The 20,195-nt window shown below is 41.0% G+C and overlaps 1 protein-coding gene across 3 annotated transcripts in view; it reads right to left on the minus strand.

The window, feature by feature from the left end:
* Nucleotides 1-405: 405 nt before the first annotated feature.
* The window catches only part of mdh1b (malate dehydrogenase 1B, NAD (soluble)), a 39,177-nt gene continuing 19,387 nt past the window's right edge, over nt 406-20,195 (minus strand). For 2 of the 3 annotated variants that reach the window (XM_048599125.1, XM_048599127.1), the window contains 5 exons: nt 19,167-19,308; nt 7,797-7,972; nt 4,996-5,135; nt 3,606-3,759; nt 406-600 (listed from right to left, as the gene is read on the minus strand). In XM_048599125.1, coding sequence (XP_048455082.1) covers nt 3,646-3,759; nt 4,996-5,135; nt 7,797-7,972; nt 19,167-19,308 — 572 coding nt within the window. In that variant the 3' untranslated portion in view covers nt 406-600; nt 3,606-3,645. Of the gene's footprint in view, nt 601-3,605; nt 3,760-4,995; nt 5,136-7,796; nt 7,973-19,166; nt 19,309-20,195 lie in introns of those variants that run through there. The other variant, XM_048599126.1, reaches the window with a different exon arrangement.

Consider the following 20,195-nt stretch of genomic DNA (forward strand, 5'->3'; position numbering starts at 1 on the left):
AGAACTTTCTCCCCCTGCCCCTTTTCTTGTGTTTCTTTGCTTGTTCTAAAGTATCGGATTACTGATGGGTGGGAAGGAGGAAACATGAGTTCTGCTCATTAGTATCAGCAGTGGTAGGTCTAGGAGTCTTCCTGTTCTTCTCATATCTGTGTGTGTTATACATCTTCAGGATAATTGCTTTGGACAGATGATTAAACCAAGTAACACACAAGAGGTGAAACATAAATCATTGACATCATAAGATCACTGTGGGATGCTAGTTTAATTACAGTACTTCAAATGACATTGATCCCTCACACCCTCCACTGCACTCAGTATCTCCTTGCACCCTGATTAAGTCATTGACGAGCACCATCTCAACAAAACCAGGAAAACTTGAGCTAACATAAAAACTTATACGAGAAGTTAAACCAAAGCCCTTAGAGCTTTTCTTTTAATGACTCTCAACAGTGAGACACCTATTTTGAAAGAGGATTCAATAATGTGATCTATTCTTTAAACATTGAACGATTGTCATTTAGTGAACAAAGCTGTTTCGATCGTCTGTTCCAAAACATTTCTGAGGAGCTGGAGAACAGTAAATATGGCCCAATTCACAGCCTGTAACAGAACACAAAATAATTTGTCATTTTGACAGAAGAAAGTCAGTCTACTCCTGATCCAAGCATCTGTATCTAACCTAACCTATTACTGCAACCTCCCTCTCCCATTTACCTTCTTGTTTCATAAATTAATGGGTCAAAGTGAAAAATTTCTTATTCTTTTTTATGACTTGCTTGCTTAGGTCACTGATTTAAAGCTAAGAATAGTTAAAGCTTGCTGTTTTCAATGAATAATCTTTTTTTTGCACAATAACACATTAGGATAGAATAATCTTTTACCTTCTAATCATCCCCATTTTTGGTGGTATATGTTCTTCCAGTTTATTATAACCTCATCCATGTTATGCACAATTCCCAATTGAAAGTAGACTGCAACTTGCCAAGAGGAGGCCATTCAGCAAAGAAGGAATACCAGTCTACCATTGCAAGTAAGGGTGAGAGAGGATGTTCACTCTTCAACCTTTTATGTTTATGAGTCCAACCATGCCCTCCTGAGCCACTGTTGTGGAGAGCTAAGGGACATGCAGTTGCAGAAGCGGCCAACCTAACAGAGAAGGCCTTGTAGCCTGCCTGGATTGCTTGACTGCCAGCGGAGACTGTCTCTAGGCAGCTGCTCAATTCCATTCTTCCCAGCATTCACCTCCCAACAAACTCTATTAATAGGACTCATATTCAACATCCAAATGTTTCAACACACCCTCAGATTTACCACTGTTGCAAGCCATCTCTCACAGTGTGCACACTATGCTGACAATTCAATCACGATAGCTCCATCACCCAAACAAACTGTACACTGGCATGCTTCCCTTTTTTTGATGGAAAAGGTGATACACAATCAGGAGCTAATGAGAGGAGGACAGGCATGTCATGGAGGAGGGACAATGGTGGACTCTATAAGAAAGAACATCAACGAACTTAGGCCATTGGCATTGCTGAATATAAACATAAACATTAGGAACAGGAGTAGGCCACTCAGCTCCTTAGGCCTGTTCTGTCATTCAATCAGATCATGGCTGATCTGATTACTCCACATTCCCACCCACCCTGATAACATCTCACCCTTTGGTTACCAAGAATCTATCTATCCCTGCCTTAAAAATATTCAAGGACTCTACTTTCATCACCTTTTGACTCTTGACCCTCTGTGAGGAAAAAAAATCTCCTTGTCCCTGCCATAAATGGGTGATCTCTTATTTTGAAACAGAGAGCCCCAATCCCAGATTCTCTTACAAGAGGAATCTATTGAAGGTGAAAGTAACTTCGCATCTGTACCTCCTTCTCTACCACTTCTCCCTTATCTCTAATTCTACTCAGGCTTACAGGTTGCAGGTGGTATAAGTATGTACTTCCGAATTCTTTCTGACCTGTCACCACGCCCAACATTTGCCCCATTTCATTTTAATTACCCAAGAACTGCAACCTGAGTGGGAACAGCAAGAGGGGAGAGAAGAAGGTAAAGACAGACTGTCACTTAATTTCAGAATAGTAGCCACCAATTCAAAGACTAATATTGCAGGTAATTTAAGAGGCTTGTTTAGAGGTGAGATCTACACAAAGTGATATTTCGCACACAAAAATGGAGGAGTGAGGCTGGAGATGGGGGAAGGATAGCACAGATACCAACTCACTGGCGGATGAGTTTCCACATTAGTTCTGCTGCAGACACTTCAGGTGAGTGTCTCAAAGAACCAGGCTACAGGAGGTTGATGTGTGTATATACTTGGTACACTGAAAAGTCTGTCAGAAAACCTGGTTTGAAGATAAATGAGCATGGGAAATATGGCTTTGGATGGGCTGTATATAGATCTTGGAACCCATCCTTTTCAATGTGGAAATGGCAGTCACCTCCATCAATAGACTCATGGTGCCAACCATGACGTACTATCTAATGTTAATGTCTCAGCTTCCATTGCAGCCTAATGTCTGTGTGCTGCAGTGAAATCTCAGCTTGCTTTTATGGAAATTCGAACTCCTGCCATTGTGGCTCAGTGTGCAAAGGGGCTACTTGGTCATAGCAGCATTTCTGCAATTTCCTCTTCATAGATCTGCTTTTTATAGTCCTTTATAGTCCAGCTTGACAGCCCTTCCCCATCTCCATCTTCCAGCAACTTGTGCTGCTCTGCGCATTCCACTAGTCATGATCAATGCCCATGCGAAGTCCTAAAGGCCCCAGCCCTTGTCTGAAACTAACTATGTAGCCAAGCCAACACACGACCGTAGGAAGATCTTCAGTGTCAGCTGGGCCACTGCTCTTGAATTTTTTTAACAAGTATGGAAAAACACATATAATGTGCAGAATTGCAGCAAAAGCTAGTATAAATAAGTGCAGCAACTGGCCTGTAAGTAAGATGATGATTTCTTTAAATAGTGCTGGTAATGGATTCTTCAAGTGTAAAAGGCATATTCAGGTGTAGGAGGTTAAGAGAAGGTGTCAGCTGGAGTGTGGAGCTCCAAAATTGTAGTGTTGCTGTTAAATCAGCATTGCACACTGATTTGCATCACAATCTGCCTACTCTGTATATTTCTAGCAGGCATTAAGTGTGCACGTATTAACCCATTTTAAACAGGTTGTCTGGCATAATTTATGACAGAAGTATACAATGGATGCTATTTTGACGCCTTAAGGAATGTTGTAGTGTTCAAAGAGTGAATGCTATTGAGCCCACTTTTTCTGCAATTAATGTGTGAGAACACAAGTCTTCCACCCATGTGAGTCTGCTACCATAATTCTAGATGCCTGATCAATGTTGCACCTTGAGGACTGGACTTCTCTGTTGGTGTTTAACACCATGTTCAGCGTCTAACCTCCTTTGTGTTGTGATGGGCTTGCATTAAGTTGCTGTTCACACTCTTCTAAGCATACAATTTCCCCTTGCAAACCAAGAAGTTCAATTGTGGTTTCAATGGAAAAAAAAGTCTCTTTAACAACCTGAAATTCCTCTGATTTTCCTGAGTTCATACTCTTACATTTGCAGTGTAATCAAATGAGTGATGGATAACTACCTGTCTGTTGCTGTTCTTCCACAAGAACTGAAACGTCCTTTTAAAAAAAGGCTACTCGATCAGTGCTTCTTTTCTTAAATTTTCCTTCTAGATCAGGCAAGAAACTGGATTTTGCCTCAGTTTCCTTCTCATGAGAGAAATTAAAATGGTGCTCCTGTGAGATGGAGTAAGAATTTAATAGAAACAAATGAGTGAAATGAAAAAATTCAAACAATACTACTTCGTAATTTGTTCAAAGAATCTAAGTAGTGCTGTCAAATTCAATATTTATTGCCCATTACTATTTAATATGAGAAAGACATTCTTCTCCTTGTTGCCTCCTCAGCCTTACTAAGTGACCTTCGAGGACAGGAATAGGTATGGTGCTGGTACACGTATATTAATGATACAGCTGTTTGATCTGTCTCAAATGCTAGAACTATGTATTGTGCAATTAAACAGAAAGTCCATTTATTCTTCTGTTTAAATAATTGTTCCAGCAAATAATAACCTGTTTTACAAAGTAAAATATTCCAAGCCATTTTACAGAGGTGTTACCAAGCAAAATTTGACTTCAAGCCACATTAAGGAATTATTAGGACAGAGCACATAGATACAAAGAAAAGAAAGAATTCAACTTACATAGTGCATTTCACAACCACTTGAGATCTCAAAGTGCTTTACAGCCTATTAAGTACTTTTGAAATGTAGTCACTGTTGTAGTGCAGGAAATACAACAGTTAATTAATGTACAGCAAGCACCCTGGAACAGCAATATGATAATGACCAGGAAATCTACTTTTATCAATGGTGAAAGAGAATAAATTTGAATCAAACAGGGAGAAATCATTTGACTCAAAGCAAAATATTGCAGATGCTGGAAATCTGAAGCAAACACTGAGAATTCTGGAGAAAGTCAGCAGGTCTGGCAACATATGTGGAGAGAGAGAAAAATGTTAATGTTTCAAGTGTGGTTTGACTCTTCATCAGTTCTGACCAGACTCAAAACATTAACTCTGTTTGTCTTTACACAAATTCTGCCAGACCTGCTGAGTTTCTCCACCATTCTCTGTGCTTGAAGGGAGAAATTGTTTGCTTGCTTCTTCAAAGTAGTTATGTAGAATCTTGAGATGGCATACAGGGCTCAGTTTAATGTCTCATTCAGAAAACATCATCTTCAGCATTCCCTCAGTACTGCACTGGAGTGTCAGCTTTGATTTTTGTGCTAAGGTCCGGCAGTGAGATTTGAACTCACAACCTACAACTGACTCAGAGGTGAAAATGCTGCCAACTGGGCTATGGCTGATACTGTATTGACAATACACTGAGGACTCCTTCATCAGGTTGGCATTGGATAGGAGCACTTTGTTAGGCAAGATCAAATAAACTTCTATTGCTATTGAGGCCTTACCATCTTCAGTTCTTGAACAATATCCTTCAGTTTGTCTTTTGTCTCCTCACTAATCTCAATTTGTGACTGAATCACCCATTTTCCACCACAGAATCGAACTGGCACAGAGAAAATGAGGCCAGATGGAATGCCAAAATCACCTGGAGCACAGGATCAAAAGATGCTGCATCTCATTAAATATTTCAGTGCCTGCCTTATAACAACTGATCGTGATGGAGTCATTGAAATTTTCAGAAACCTGGGGGAGGGGTGGAGGTTAATTTCCTCTCAGGGTGTGCTGTTCCATATATCTGTACTGAATTTTTCACATCCTCAGGGCATTTTGAAGCAGTTTCCTGCAAATAAACCCCTTTTTAAAAGTCTAATCACCCTTGTAATGTAGGAAACAGGTGACCCAATTTGTGTACAGTGTGTCCCATACTCAGCGTTGTGAAAATGATCAGATAATCTATTTTAGTGATTTTGGTTGAGGGATAAATATTGATCAGAACATTAGGGAGAATTGAATACGAGTCACTGCTTAAAAATAAGGTGTTGCCTACTTAAGACAGAAATGAGGACAGCTTCTTTTCTCAGAGGGTCAGGAGGCTTCGGAACTCTCCTTAAAATTCCTTGAATATTTATAAGGCCAAGATAGATAGATTGTTGATAAGCATGGGGGTGAAATGTTATTGGGAGTAGGCAGGAATGTGGAGTTATCAGATCAGCCACAATTTTAGTGAATGGCAGAGTGGAGCTGAGCGCATGTGCTGCTAGACTCCAATCGGCTATCAGCTTTTGGTAGTTGGGACTTCCATTCCTGAGGTCTGGCTTTGCGGTAAGGTGAGATTCCAGCTACACCCATGGGTGGACTCACCACTGGCTGGTATGGCTTGTGGTTCAGCAAGTCTTCCTGACAAGAGACACCAACAGTCTCTCACTGGCTCTCCTGTTGGCAGGCAAGAACCCCAATTCCAGAACAGCGTTCTGCCACTCCAAGTCTACATGAGATGGATCTTTTCACCAGCTAAACTGCCAGTTACCACTGACTGATTCAATTAAATGGGAACTTGGGGCCAAACTCCCTAGATCCAATCCTTGATCTGGGCTGCAATTTCTGATATGTTTAAGGGAAACAATATCAATCTCATAAAATCCGAAAGAACTGCGGATGCTGTAAGTCAGGAACAAAAACAGAAGTTGCTGGAAAAGCTCAGCAGGTCTGCAGCATCTGTGAAGAAAAAATCAGTTAACTTGTTGGGTTGTTAACTTGATGGTAACTGGGAAAACGTTGGCTTAAATGCAGAAAATAGGGAGAGGGTTTGGTAGGGAGTAAACGATAGGATAGAATCTGAAGAGAGAGAAGAGTAGTTGGATAGACAAAGGAGTTGATAACGCTCTGGCTGGGAGGGTGAATAGTTGTTAATGGGAACTGTTAATGACTAACAATTGGTCATGTGTAATGGCAGGCTATGTAGTAACAAGGCCTGGTGAGTTGGGTAGGGGGCTAAGACATAGGAGAGTTTAGGCCCTAAAATTATTGAACTTGATATTGAATCCGGGGGGGGTTACAGGGTCCCCAAGTGGAAAATTAAGTGTTGTTCTTCTAGCTTGCATTGAGCTTCGCTGGAACAGTGCAGCAAGCCAGAGACAGAGATGTTGGCCAGGGAACAGGGTGGTGTGTTGAAGTGGCAGGCAACAGGTATTTCAGGGTCTTTTTTGCGAGCAGAATGTAGATGTTCTGCAAAGCGGTCACCCAGTCTATGCTTTGTTTCCCCAATGTCGAGGAGACCACATTGTGTGCAGTGAATGCAGCAGACTAGACTCTGGGAGGTACAGGCAAAGTGTTGCTTCACCTGGAAGTTATGTTTGGGCCCTTGGATAGTGGGGAGGGAGGAGGTAAATGGGCAGGTGATGCGCCTTCGCCGCTTGCAGGTGAAGGTGCCGTGGGGCTGTGGGGTGTTGTTGGGGGTGAAGGAAGAGTGGACCAGGGTGTCCCGGAGGGAACGGTCCCAGCAATCAATCTCATCCCTCCTGAATTAGAACGCAGAGAGATCAACCATGTGTTCCCCTGCAACTCCTGCTAGGAAGTCTAGAACTTATAAGTGAGGTTAGGACTATATGGGCTAAATTATGATACTTTTGTTGCAGCTGTATAGAGCTTTAGTGAAGCCACATTTGGAATACTGCATACAATTCTGGTCACCACACTATCTGAAGGATGTGGAGGCTTTGTATACGGTAGAGAAAAGGTTTACCAGGATGTTGCCTGGTTGCAGAGTATTAGCTATGAGGAGAAATTGGACAAACTTGGTTTATTTTCATTTGAACATCAGAGGCTGAAAGGGCAATCTGATAGAAGTTTAAAAAATTATGAGAGGCATAGTCAGAGTCTTTCTTCCAGGGTAGAAATGTCAATTACTAGGGGACATAGGTTTAACGTAAAAGGGAGAAGGTTTAAGTGAGATGTGAGAGGCAGGTTTTTACACAGAGGATGCCTAGAATGCACTGTGAGTGGAGGTGGTAGAAGCAGATACAATAGTAATATTTAAGAGGCATCTTAACAGATAAACAAATAAGCAGGAATAGAGGCATATGGACCATGTAGAGCAAAAGGTTTTGTTTAGAAAGGCAACATGTGTCAGCTCAGGCTTGGTGGGCCAAAGGGCCTGATCTTGTGCTGGACTGTTCTTTGTGCTTTCCACATGAAGCATTAAAATCAGTAATTCCTTGCAGAACGGTATCTTGCCCTAAATGAGTGAGTTGGTGAAGAGGAAAGGAAATGGAAGAAAGAGAAGATATTTCTGAAAAGGATGGCTCACCTTGACTGACAACTCCAAGAGATACAAACTCCCCTGGTGGTGAGTCATGATACCACCAATTCAAGACATTGTATATCGCAATGGCAGAGGACATGCCCAGGCGGTGTTTCAATGCTGCTTGAATTTTTGTTCGATGTGCATGCAATTCTTCTACAAATTCTTCTTCTATCCAATTTCTGCAACAGAAGTTTGAAGCAAACATACTCAATGACAGGTAATAATGAGTGCAAACCCAAGCTATTTCTTGATAACTATTTTCAGTGAGTGATGCTGAATGAATAACTCGCATGCAGCAACTTGCAATTAAAGTAGCATCTTCAGTGTGACAAATGAAGCAAAGCATTACTGGCGGAAAGGCATGACACACATGAATGGGAGGCTAGAAATCATGAAGTTAAAAGACTATAAGCAATAGGAACACAAGTAGGCCATTCAACCCATTGAGTCTGTTACACAATTCAATGAGATCATGGCTGATCTGATAATCCTCAAATCCACTTTCCTGCCTTTTCCCCATAACGCTTGATTCCCTAAGTGATTAAAAATCTGTCAATCTCAGCCTTGATTTTACTTAATGATCTCGCATTGACAGCCTCTGCAGTAAAGAATTCCACAGGTTCACTGCCTCTGAGAGAAGAAGTTCCTCCTCATCTTTGTATAAAAATGGGTGACTCTTTATTCTGAGATTATGCCCTTTGGTTTTAGATTCTCCCTCAATGAGAAACACCTTTGCTGATCTACACTGTTAAGTCCCCTAAGACTCTTATATTTTTCAATATGGTTGCCTCTCATTCTTCTATATTCCAATGAGTACAGGCCGAACCTGCTCAACCCCTCCTCATGAGACAGTCCCTGACACTTGGTATCAGCCTAGTGAATCTCCTCTGGACTGCCTCCAATGCCAATATATCTTTTCCAGATAAGGAGCCCAGAATTTTCAAAGTATTAAAACTGTGACTAGTGCCTTGTTTGATTTTAGCAAAACCTTCCTATTTTTATATTCCATTCCATTTGAAATAAAGGCCAGCATTCCATTTGCCTTCCCTATAACCCACTGAGCTTGGAAGCTAGCTTTATTTAACACATCATATGTGGCAACAGTGGAAAAGCCATTCACTGTATTTTTATTGTTTTTCTCACTGTCAAATACACATGACAACACCGTTTAAAATAAATTCTCCTCATCTTCCTCCCATCACAATTTGTTTCCCAAATATTTTAGATCTGCATCCACAGGATACCAATCCACCTGCTAGTTCAATCTTAACTATTTTGTTAAATCTTTTCAAAAATTTGAACCTTTCCATTAAATCACCCCTTATCTTTCTCTGGTCTAAGGAGAACAATGTTACTTTCCTGAATCTCTCCAATTAAAGCCCTCATCCTAAACCTGCGGTCAGAAAATTGAGGGGGCTTTTGATGGCAAAAAGAAATGACTTTGGAGGTGATTTCTTTGTTAGAGATGTGATTGCTGAAGATTCTTGTCGGTTATGAAGTGGAGGGTTCTGGGATGATCATGATTATATTCTTTCTCCTTGAAATGATGGCATTACTTGACTCCAGGATACCGAATAAATAGCGATATTGGTGTCATGAGCTCACACCTATCTAACAACAGGACTGAAACTGCTAATGACATTTCATATAACCAAACATGCCAAACCAACTATCTCACAAATCAAGAGAAAAGCTGTTAAAAATCAAGACAGTTGGTCTAAAAATCACCTGGCTTCTTTAAAAGAAAAGACTCATGGTTGGTTTAGAAACCCTGCCAATAGCTCAATTAATCATTAATAAGCCAGAACTCTTCTAAAAAAAACGCTAGGCAGAATTTTCTGGTCCCCTGCCAATGAGTTTGCAGGCAGTGGAGGAGAAGCCTATAACATCCTCCAGAAATATCAAACCACCCACCCACCCACCCCTGACCTGTCTGCAATTTTATGTGTGGAAGGAGAGGAGTAGGGTGGCCTACCCACCCTCAGCTCAACCGAAGCTCTTAGGGGAGCCTCGGCAGTAAGACTTTTTTCATTAAGGGGTAGAACCGCACCTCCAGCTTACAAGTGGCCAATTGACCTTCCTGTTGTCATGCTGTGGCTCAATTTTTCACTGTAGGGACAATATGGAAGGAATCACAACACTCCTTACAATCTAGTCCCATGTTGCTGCATCACAATATATTTTGCCATTATTTATTTTTAAATCCTATCAATTTTTCCTACATGTTAAAGAATGAGCTATCACTTCACTACAGTCACTATTGGCTGAAAGAGGCATCTCTTTATAGGATGAAATCCAATTCATGTGTCTCAGTTTAATACACGCATAGTAAAAGTACAATCTTCTCACCTCCAAGTCTGAGTGATTCAAAATATAATAAATACATAAATGATAGCTGACCGGCAAAAAGATCTTCTGATCTATCCAATCTGTCCCACAAAAGTACAGTTCCTAATTATCACCATATGTGCATGCCCCACTCTTAAAATGTAAAGATTTCAATTATCTGTGTTACTCATTATGTTTATTATCAATACCTTGAAATAATTTAATAAATCAAATGGTCATGCAGAATATATTACTGCACATTACAATTGTGCTGCTGCTTTAGTACTAACAGACACCAACTTATAACTCTACACTACTACTTATTCAAGGACATGCATACTGCATGCTTTATAGTTACGTGTACAAAGTAACGGATGCTAAACAAAAGTGCAATATTTAAAAATAGGAAGTAGTTGGGGAAATTAAGACACAATTGAAGAAAAATATTTTGAGAGTTTTTTTTAAAGGAATGAAGTTGATGGGAACTGAGAGGGCAGGTCAGTAAAGGTGAAATGAGGGGCCATCAGTAGTGAAGTGAAAAACAGCAAAATGCATGAGTGGAAGAATGCAGGAATTTGAAAATTACACCAAAAATTTAAGTCACCTCCCTAGGGAGTTAGATGTAGAGCAGTCTTTATCATCATCCTTCCCGTCAGCACCATTGCACAATATTGCACAAGCATAGCACACCACTGTTATTCAGGACACCACAACCAGGTACACAAACCGCAGTCAATACGGTGTGGAGCTGGAGGAACACAGCAGATCAGGCAGCATCAGAGGAGCAGGAGAGTCGACGTTTTGGGCCTAGACCTTTCATCAGGACTGAGCAGGACACAAACTGCAGAATGTCTTGGCACCTGAGATGCATTCTCAGCAACCTAACTGCTCGCTTAAGGACCACTATTGTACTCATTTAGCTTCAGTCAAATCTTTCCTGCTCGGCACATGTAGGCTTTCTCAAAAGTGTCCACAGCCACATCCCTAGGAGAGTAGCTTTTTGTTTGCAGGGTATAATTTGCTGACTGTGTTTTTGGGTGTGAAGCTCTATGGGAGACAATGACTGATGCAGAATTAAAGAATCATGGCAGCTTCCAGGATATCTCACTCAGATATCCATAAACAATATAAGTCCCAGTGGTTACTTGCCAGCTGTATACTGCATGGCAGGAATCTCTTCCAACCGATGAATACTCCAAGCTGATCTCAAGACACCTTTACTGTCACATGTGTGGAGTTCATGACTCCTTGATCCCATGGGATTCCAGAAAGAAAATCTGAGACTCCTCTAATTCTAATAAATACAAAATACTGCAGATACTGGACATCCGAAGTAAAAAAAAAAGATTGCTGGAGAAACTCATCAGGTCTGTCAGCATTTGTCACATGTGAAACAAAGTTAATACCTCAAGTCCAATATGACTCTTCTTAACAATTGATTCTGAATGGCCTCATCAGTAGCAAAGTGGTCCTAAGTGGTGACCCTGACAACCATGGAATTGGTCACCTGGGAGGAGCACTTCTGCCCATTGGATTGTGAAATTCCACCAATATCTCCACATTGACAGTCACTGGCAATGTCGGCTGACTTGGAAGACATCTTGCACCAAGAGTGTACATGGATCAGCACTGACGTGCAGCAAAGTCTGAGCCTCCTGTCACTCATTCCCATATACAAAGTTGATTGTCCATCAGCAGACCCTGTGTTGGGAACATTGCCTCCTTTGAGATAAAGCTGTTTATTTCCCCTCCGTCATGAAGAGGACAGGAAGCTGAGAAGAACGCAGTTGCTGCTGTCACTGATGCTGCTCCTGGCATTTTTGGTGTTGCTAGTGCTGCTCCTCTTGTTGTGCACCAGAATTCCAAGCTGCAGAAATTGATACCGTTCTCCTGAGAAGGTCAACTACAGGGAGGTGAAGAGTCAAATGGGCATATTTTCATCTCTCAATGTAAATGCGAATCTGGTTGCAAAACACTCAACTGATTTCATTTTTGCTGTGCCTACCTGACCCAGTGCCTTTTTCATGCAGCCTTTTTGTGGGTCAGGAATTGTGAAAAACACACACACCTCTGCCAAGCTAGGTGTCCCCATTCCGAGGATCACAGGAAAATTATACTTCCTCCTGCACATGATTTTCACGTGCTTGTGCAGGATTTAGAAGTCCAAAAAGAAGTCATCCCCTTGGAAAATTCGTAACACTGCTAGAAGCCTGCTGAGCATTTGGGAACATTCTGAAACATAGGTGCAACATTTTCAAATGTCACTGTTAGATGTTGTATTGTAATGGAGTGATTCATTATCGGCCACCAGTAGGGAAATTTGCAAATATGAGTTAACCAATAAATTGACCAGCATTGTGTAAGTGTTGACATTCAATACAGTGATCTTTCCAATGGAGAAAGTGCCATGATATTTTCAAAGACTCTCTTTGTCACATTGGGTGCTATAACTGAACTGTGATATTTTAAAAAACCCTCTGCTTTTGAAAGAAATTGACAAGCTGTCTGCCTTGAAATGGAGAGGACACTAACTTTCAATTCTTTCAATTTCAGGGCCTTGAAGCTGTAATCACTTGAAGATCCAAACCCTGTTGTCCTCAGTCTGTTGACATGCCTGACACGGGGGAATTACTGACAGTTTTACAAGGTTGTAACAACATTTTCTATCTTTGGTGTGACTTTAAAATATATAATTCTTTGTTTACACAACTTAAAGGTCTCTTAAAGGATTAACTTTTTTCAATAGGTCATTTTTTGCAGCATCAAAAGCAACATTTTGAATGAGAATTTTATATTATCATGGAGTTAATTTTTTAACATCGATATTTAAGATAATTCCCATTGTAACTGTATGGCCCTCAGCAGTGTATGTAGTGGATACTGGTGAGTGGCTATAGAATGTATACAGGAGGCAGAGAAAGGACATTGGCAATCTGAGGGGACGTGTGGTGACAGGGAAATCTGAGGTGGCATGGAGAATCTGAGGGGAACTGAAAGGCCATGGAAGGTGGCACAGGGATCTGAGGGTGTAGGAGGTAGTATGATTGGTTTAAGGGGCCATGGTTTGGAATGGTAGGAGGAATGAGAGGTAAGATTTAGAGGGCCTGAAACACTATTGAGAGCTGAGCTGCTGTGAACTGAGGTGGGCCCACTCGTCAGCCCGCCTCTATGTCCATACTCAGCCCATTTTTCATCACAATTCACAAACTGTACTAAGAGCCCAAACCCTGCGTATGGAAACAGAGTTCTTGATGCAAAGTCACATATGGGTCAGGTGTGCTGTGTGGAAGGCCCTACATGAAAACCCAGGCATAAGATTCCAAGGTATCATTGGCAGGGAAAGCAAAAATTAAGGAACTACAGCTCAGGTTATGTCCATAGCAGCTTTGTACCATAAGGCACAATATAGTAAGGAAAATCAAGCAAAGAAAAGCAATTTAAACTGAGGTTGTAGACCTGGCGACGCGCAAAGCCAGAATGAAAGAGACGAAGGGGTACATCAGAAGCCTAAACAGCACTAGTTTAACGGAAGAAGAAAGTTAGAAGACTTTATTAAGGTAACAGAAAACATGGGAGATGCTTCATTAAAAATGGATTAAAGGCTGGACACATTTAGTTAAACCATAGGGAGCAGAAATCATCCAGCCATGAAAGAAACGGGAATCATTAATAGAGCTGCAGACAACGGGAATGATGCAGGAAAAAATAATTAAACCAACCCGGATTCAACCCTTAAAAACCTCAAATAATGGGAATTTTTACTGAAATGATGATTAAAGGGGGCATCATTTAATAAAGCTGCAAGCAGTGGGAAGCATTCAGTTAAGCAATAAAGTCATTTATTAAGGCTGTGAAAGGCAAGATTTATCCGGTGACGCTGCAAAAAAGACAGGAATTCTCTATTTTGGCAATGAAAGGTATGAATATTCCATTCTGGATGCAAAATACAGAAAAACACTCCAGTATTCAAAGCATTTCTGAAGAAGGGTCCAGACCCGAAACGTCAGCTTTCCTGCTCCTCTGATGCTGCCTGGCCTGCTGTGTTCATCCAGCTCTACACCTTGTTAACCCAGTATTCAGAGCAACTCAGAGCAGCAGCTTTTATCACAAAACAAAAGCCTTTTAAGCAAGGAAAATAAGTTGTCACATTAGGAAGAAATGGCATCAGAAATAATCTTGCCAGGAAGATTATATTATTTGGGTGGCCAAATAAGATACAGAATTATGCATCTTGAAGAAAGCATTTCTTAAAGTAGAAAATAACTTACAAATTAAATACTAAATCAGAAAGCAAATATGTCAAAAGACTTCTATTCACAATGGAGAGTGCAGCTGATAACTCACCAAGGTGCAAAAAAATACAAGATATTCATGAAGATGTCTTGAAATTGTCTTTGACAATTACTTTAACATCAAAACTAATAACATTTTGAATGACGAAGATTTAACAGAGCAGTACAGCCTCCAGAATTTCATTAAAAATCTCTACAAAGTAGTGCAGAAATGTGACTATGGTGATTCAAAGTTAGACTACATAGGAGACAGAACTGATAGAATTGCTGTTGATTCTTTGTCAGATTTATTCTAAACAAAAGAAGATTTGATTCTAGAGAAAGCCATTCAGATGGCAAGTGAAGCAGAAGTACTGAAGCAGCATGGATCAATCCTAAAAGGAGAACAGCAATGTTGGCACAGAAGATCAGCAGAGTCCATTCAATTCTGAAGATAGAAAACCACAAATGACGCACATGAGAAATCAATAGAGCAGGTGTGCAGGCACGGGAGACTAAAAGACCTTGTTACACTGTGCAGCAAAGACACCTCACACGCCAAGCTCAGCCCAGCTACTAAAAGTAAATGCTTTATCTGTCACAAATTAGGTCAAGTTCAGAAAACATGAATAAGTTGAACACAGTCACAGAAAAAAGAAAGTCAAATAATTAACCACACAAAGAGTTTAATGAGGTAGAACAGTCTATGATAGAAGAAAATAACTGAAGTGTTCCTAGGGAAAATAGGTGATCAAGACCTTACATTTTTTATTTATGTCAATGGTCATCTCACAAATTTCCAGTTAGGAACAGGGGGGAGTATCACTACATTATCAGAAAGTAATCCTTAGTCGAAAAAACACTGTCTGCAGTGGTCTGTCGACAGCAGCGACCACACGGTCTGCAAGGCATAGAATTTAAGATTAAAGGTTTGCTATCAGAAATTCTCCAATTGAGGAATACCAAATAGTAGAAAAACTATCTTTTCTTAACGATGAAGAATTTTCACTCAAGTAGCAATATATGTCTTATCCACATCCTTTTTTGATAAATCAAAGGCGTTAAACAGCAAAAGCTAAGAGCTTCTTTAAACAGGTATATCCCGGATTGTTTACTGCAAGAAGAAAGCTCAGTACTGCGTACAGATCACACCGAAGATAGATACTAACCCTACATATATCAAAACACCTGGAAGATTCCACATCCTTTAAATGAAACAAGTCGATAAACAATTTGAACAGGTGACCAAAATGAACACCATTTTCCCAAATTACAAAACCAACTGAGTGATGCTCAGATATGGTTGCCTTACCCAAACCTAATGAGTTCATCTGAATTTGTGTTGACCTTACAGAGCTCAGCAAGGTGGTAGGGAAAGAAATCCACCCAAGCCTATGGTTGATGAAACTTTAGCTAAATAATTCAAAAACAGAGTTTTCATGAAACTTAATGCAAACAGTAGACTCTGGCAGGTGCTACTGGTTGAGAATTCAAAATTATCTACCATATTCATAAGAGATAGTAGGAACTGCAGATGCTGGAAAATCTGAGATAACAAGGTGTAGAGCTGGATGAACACAGCAGGCCAAGCAGCATCATAGGAGCAGGAAGGCCACGAGGCCACTGGCGGCGGGCACGTTGTGGGGAAGGTCCTGGGTACGGTCCCCGCCTCTTTGACCTGTCTGTTTCCTCTCCACCTATCTTCCCGTCTATCCATCTTCTATCCGCCTCCCCTTCTCTCCCTATTTATTTCAGAACCCCCTTCCCCCCGCCCCATTTCTGATGAAGGGTCTAGGTCTGAAACGTCAGCCTTCCTGCTCCTATGATGCTGCTTGGCCTGCTGTGTTCATCCAGCTCTACACCTTGTTATACCATATTCATAACTCCACTTTGGAGATTTTGCTTCAACAGCCTAACATTTGGGAATGTTATACTCCAGGCATTTTTCAATCATCTATAGCTAATATTTCACAAAATCTTCAAGGATGTGGATGACATACTGATACATGGGTAACAGTCCAGAGGGCTGATTAGAAAACACATGCAGTTCTAAAGCACTTGCATAAAGAAGGAAGAAAGTGTAAATTCTCCAAAGGATTTATTCACATCTTGGGACACGTTGTCAACAGTGATGGTATAATGACAAGTCTACAGAAGACAAAAGCCACTTAGGAGTTTGGCATTCCAAAGTCAGAAAGAACTTTAGGGATGGTAAACCAGTTGGCAAATCTTTTGCCTCACTTAGCAATCACTACAGAACCTTTGAGACATTGCTTAAAGACAACATAAGAATGTTGGAACCCCATCAAGAGAATGCGTCTCAGAGGGTCAAGGACAGATTGACAATAGCCACTACAATCTGCTCATTCCAACCATGATAGCAGCTGATGCTTCAGCTACAGTCTTAGGAGCAGCATCCTTCAAGGAGCAACCAGTTGAGTTCGTAAACCAGTTTTTTAAGCACTGTCTTTGAAGGAAATGTTGACTTTGGCAATGCTTGCTAAATTACAGAACCACCCAATTCCAGTGTTGTTCAGCAGCGTCAGAGTTGTTGATGAGCAGAAAACTGAAGTCTCAGCTCCCTATTGTACCAAAGAATTTGAAGCCACATATACCTCCATGAACTATCAACATCTATTTAAGAAGGGGCAGTCCTTTCGTGTGCAGCAAGATCATATGAGAGACAGTCAGCATTTTTTGGGCTGGGGCAATGATCGCGGATAAAGGATCTTAACAGTAAAGCTGTTTTTTATTCATTCACAGGATAGGCCATCCCTATTGCCTAATACCTATTATTCATTCCTATCACCCCATTTATTGCCCATCCCTATTAGCCCCAGAGGGCGGTCTGGAGTCATATGTAGGCCAGACTAGGTAGGGGTGGCAGTTTCCTTCCTTGAAGGACATAAGTGAACTAGATGGGATTTTCTAGCAATCGACAATGGATTCATGGTCATTATTAGACTCTTAATTCCAGATGTTTTTTAATGAATTCAAATTCCATCCTGTGCCATGTCGGGATTCAAACCCAGTTCTCCAGATCATTATCTGGGTCTCTGGATTAACAGTCCAGCAATAATACACTAGGCCTTCACCTCCCCCAGTTCAGGTCATCCAAGGAGTAATAGACCAGTAGAGATCATTCAGAGATCATATGGCTTGTACAGCCATAGAATCATGCAGCTAAGAAACATACCCTTCAGTCCAACTTGTCCACGCAAATCAAGTTTCCCAAACTAAACTAGTCCCGCTTGCCTGCGTTTGGCCCATATCCCTCTAAACCCTATTCATGTACCTGTCCAAATTTCTTTTAAATGTTCTCACTGTACCTGCATCTACCACTTCCTCTGGCAGTTCATTCCACATACGAACCACCCTCTGTGTGAAAAAGTTACCCCTTAGGTCCTGTTTAAATCTTTTTTCTCTCACCTTAAAAAATGCCCCTAGTTTTGAAATTCCCCACCCCAGGGAAATGACCTTTGCTATTTCACTTTTCTATGCCCCTCATGATTTTATAAACCTCTACATGGTCACCCCTCAACCTCCTATACGCCAGTGAAAAAAGTTCCAGCCTATCCTTATAACTCAAAGCCTCCTGAAGACTCCTGAAGGCAACATCCTGAAGACTTGCATGAGGGAAGCACATGAACTCTATTCTTATGTAGATCTATCATTCACTACTGATTGATTTGGACAAATGCAATAAGGTAACTGCAAGGGACCCACAGCCTGCTCACTGTCAAGAAAATAATCAAAGTTAACAGTCTTCAACCCTGAGCTCTACAGAGACTGAAAAGAACACATTCTGGGAGAACAGTGAAAATTCCAGATCACCTGAATTTATGAAGTCAGAGACTTGTTGCTAGATGGGGTATGGGCAAGCTTAATTCTCAACTCAATTGCACACTACTAACAAGGGAAAGAAATCTTGGTGGGAGATGTTGTATAAGGATGTAAAGATTGAAAGAGTTAATATCAAGGAATGCCTTAAACACCACCAACTATAATGAGGTCATATGGACATCTAGGCAAAGCAGCTTAGGATCTTGAAGGAACAAGAACTAACAGGTCTTCCTCAAAGTATCTGTAACAATGTCTACCATATCAATGTAACCTGTAACTAGTTGTTAACATGAAATAAACTTCATCTTGTTCAACACAAAAGCCCCTTCTAGTTAGACCAGTATGTGATTTTCATCTACCACATTTTGACCGGACAGGCCCAATAGATCCCCACACTTAAAGAGGATGATGGCAGCACACCTATATGGTGGGATAGAGACATGGCTTAACTGCAAATAAACACGGTACAGGATAGGAGGGATTAAATGAGGAAAGTGATATTGGTATAAGGTAAATGAAGGTGAAATTGGGTCTTGTAAAGAAACAAAAAATGGGTTCATTCAAGTCGCAAATGGGAAAAGAGAGGGAATGTGGAAAATCATTTGGAACAGAGGGTTTCTTTGGCCTGGGATGGTTTGGTCGATTCCTAGATTAACCTGCTGGCTCTGTACCAAAGTGGATCACCACCACAGACAATACCTTCTCCAAATCAAAGTATCCTTCATTACAAGTACATACTCGCCAAGGAATGGGGATTATCATTGATATGATTGCATCATTTTCAATTATCTTCAGAAATATTTTGTCTTTAATGACATAATCCTAGCAATACAAAACTGAGCACCAAAACTAGCAACAGCCAGAACAGCAGAAAAGGCTTAAGTGCAGCATAATGCTCAGACTAGCTCTCCACTAAAAGCCTTCTCCATACTTAACACGCAGCATCTCCAATACAGGACGTGAGAACTCAGGTGGTCCCCAGATGGCACTTTCGTATTGATGGACCCGTGCTTTATGCAGATCAATATACGTGCTTCTGCCGATATTTCCCCACACAATCACATCTTTCACATCTGCAGAGAGGATGAAGAAAAGGGACATCACTTACATAACTATGAACAAGCCATTTGCTGATAAGTACACTTAAAAACAATTGTTGTAATACGATATAGAGCTGGAATTTAGAATCAACCTAAAGAACAGTCTTATCTTTGTGCAGATTTGTAATGCATAAAAGACAACTAATTTGCTGACATTTTATTTCCGCTCAGCCTATACTAACTCATACATTGCTGAAACTCTCGTTCATCAGTATCTCTGTTTTAATGACTCGTTATAATGTATAGCCCTGTGAGGCATAACTAATGAGTAACATTTAAGGTTCCTTGTCACAAGGAAGTACTCCCTGACCTCAGCAAACGGTTCAAGATATTAGGCCTGGTCTCTGTCTCTGCAATGTTGCTGTGAGAGTTACAGGGTCTTCTGTGCATGGTGGGTGTGAACCTTTATCTAAAAGGTCTGTAATGAGCAGGTGGCATCAGTTTTGATTCATTTTCCGCAGACAGTGGCGCCTGGAAAAGATCATCTAGATCAGTCCACAACAGACTGGGAGAATGGGCGCAAGCTAAGGAACAGCTAGGCACACTGCATTCTTCAATTGGTTTGCTCCTGTTTAGTGAATGGGTGGGGCGAATCAGTCCCAAGAAGATAAATTAATGTTCTTGCTAATTTTTTTTTATTCATTCACGGGATGAGGGCATCGCTGGCTAGGCAGCGTTTATTGACCATCCCTAATTGCCCAGAGGGCAGTTAAGAGTCAACCACATTGCTGTGGGTCTGGAGTCACATGTAGGCCAGACTAGGTAAGGATGGCGAATCAGAGATAGTAGGAACTGCAGATGCTGGAGAATCCGAGACAACAAGGTGCAGGGCTGGATGAACACAGCAGGCCAAGCAGCAT

The sequence above is a fragment of the Rhincodon typus genome, chromosome 7, assembly GCF_021869965.1.
Source record: "Rhincodon typus isolate 14 chromosome 7, sRhiTyp1.1, whole genome shotgun sequence".
NCBI classification, from domain to species: Eukaryota; Metazoa; Chordata; class Chondrichthyes; order Orectolobiformes; family Rhincodontidae; genus Rhincodon; species Rhincodon typus.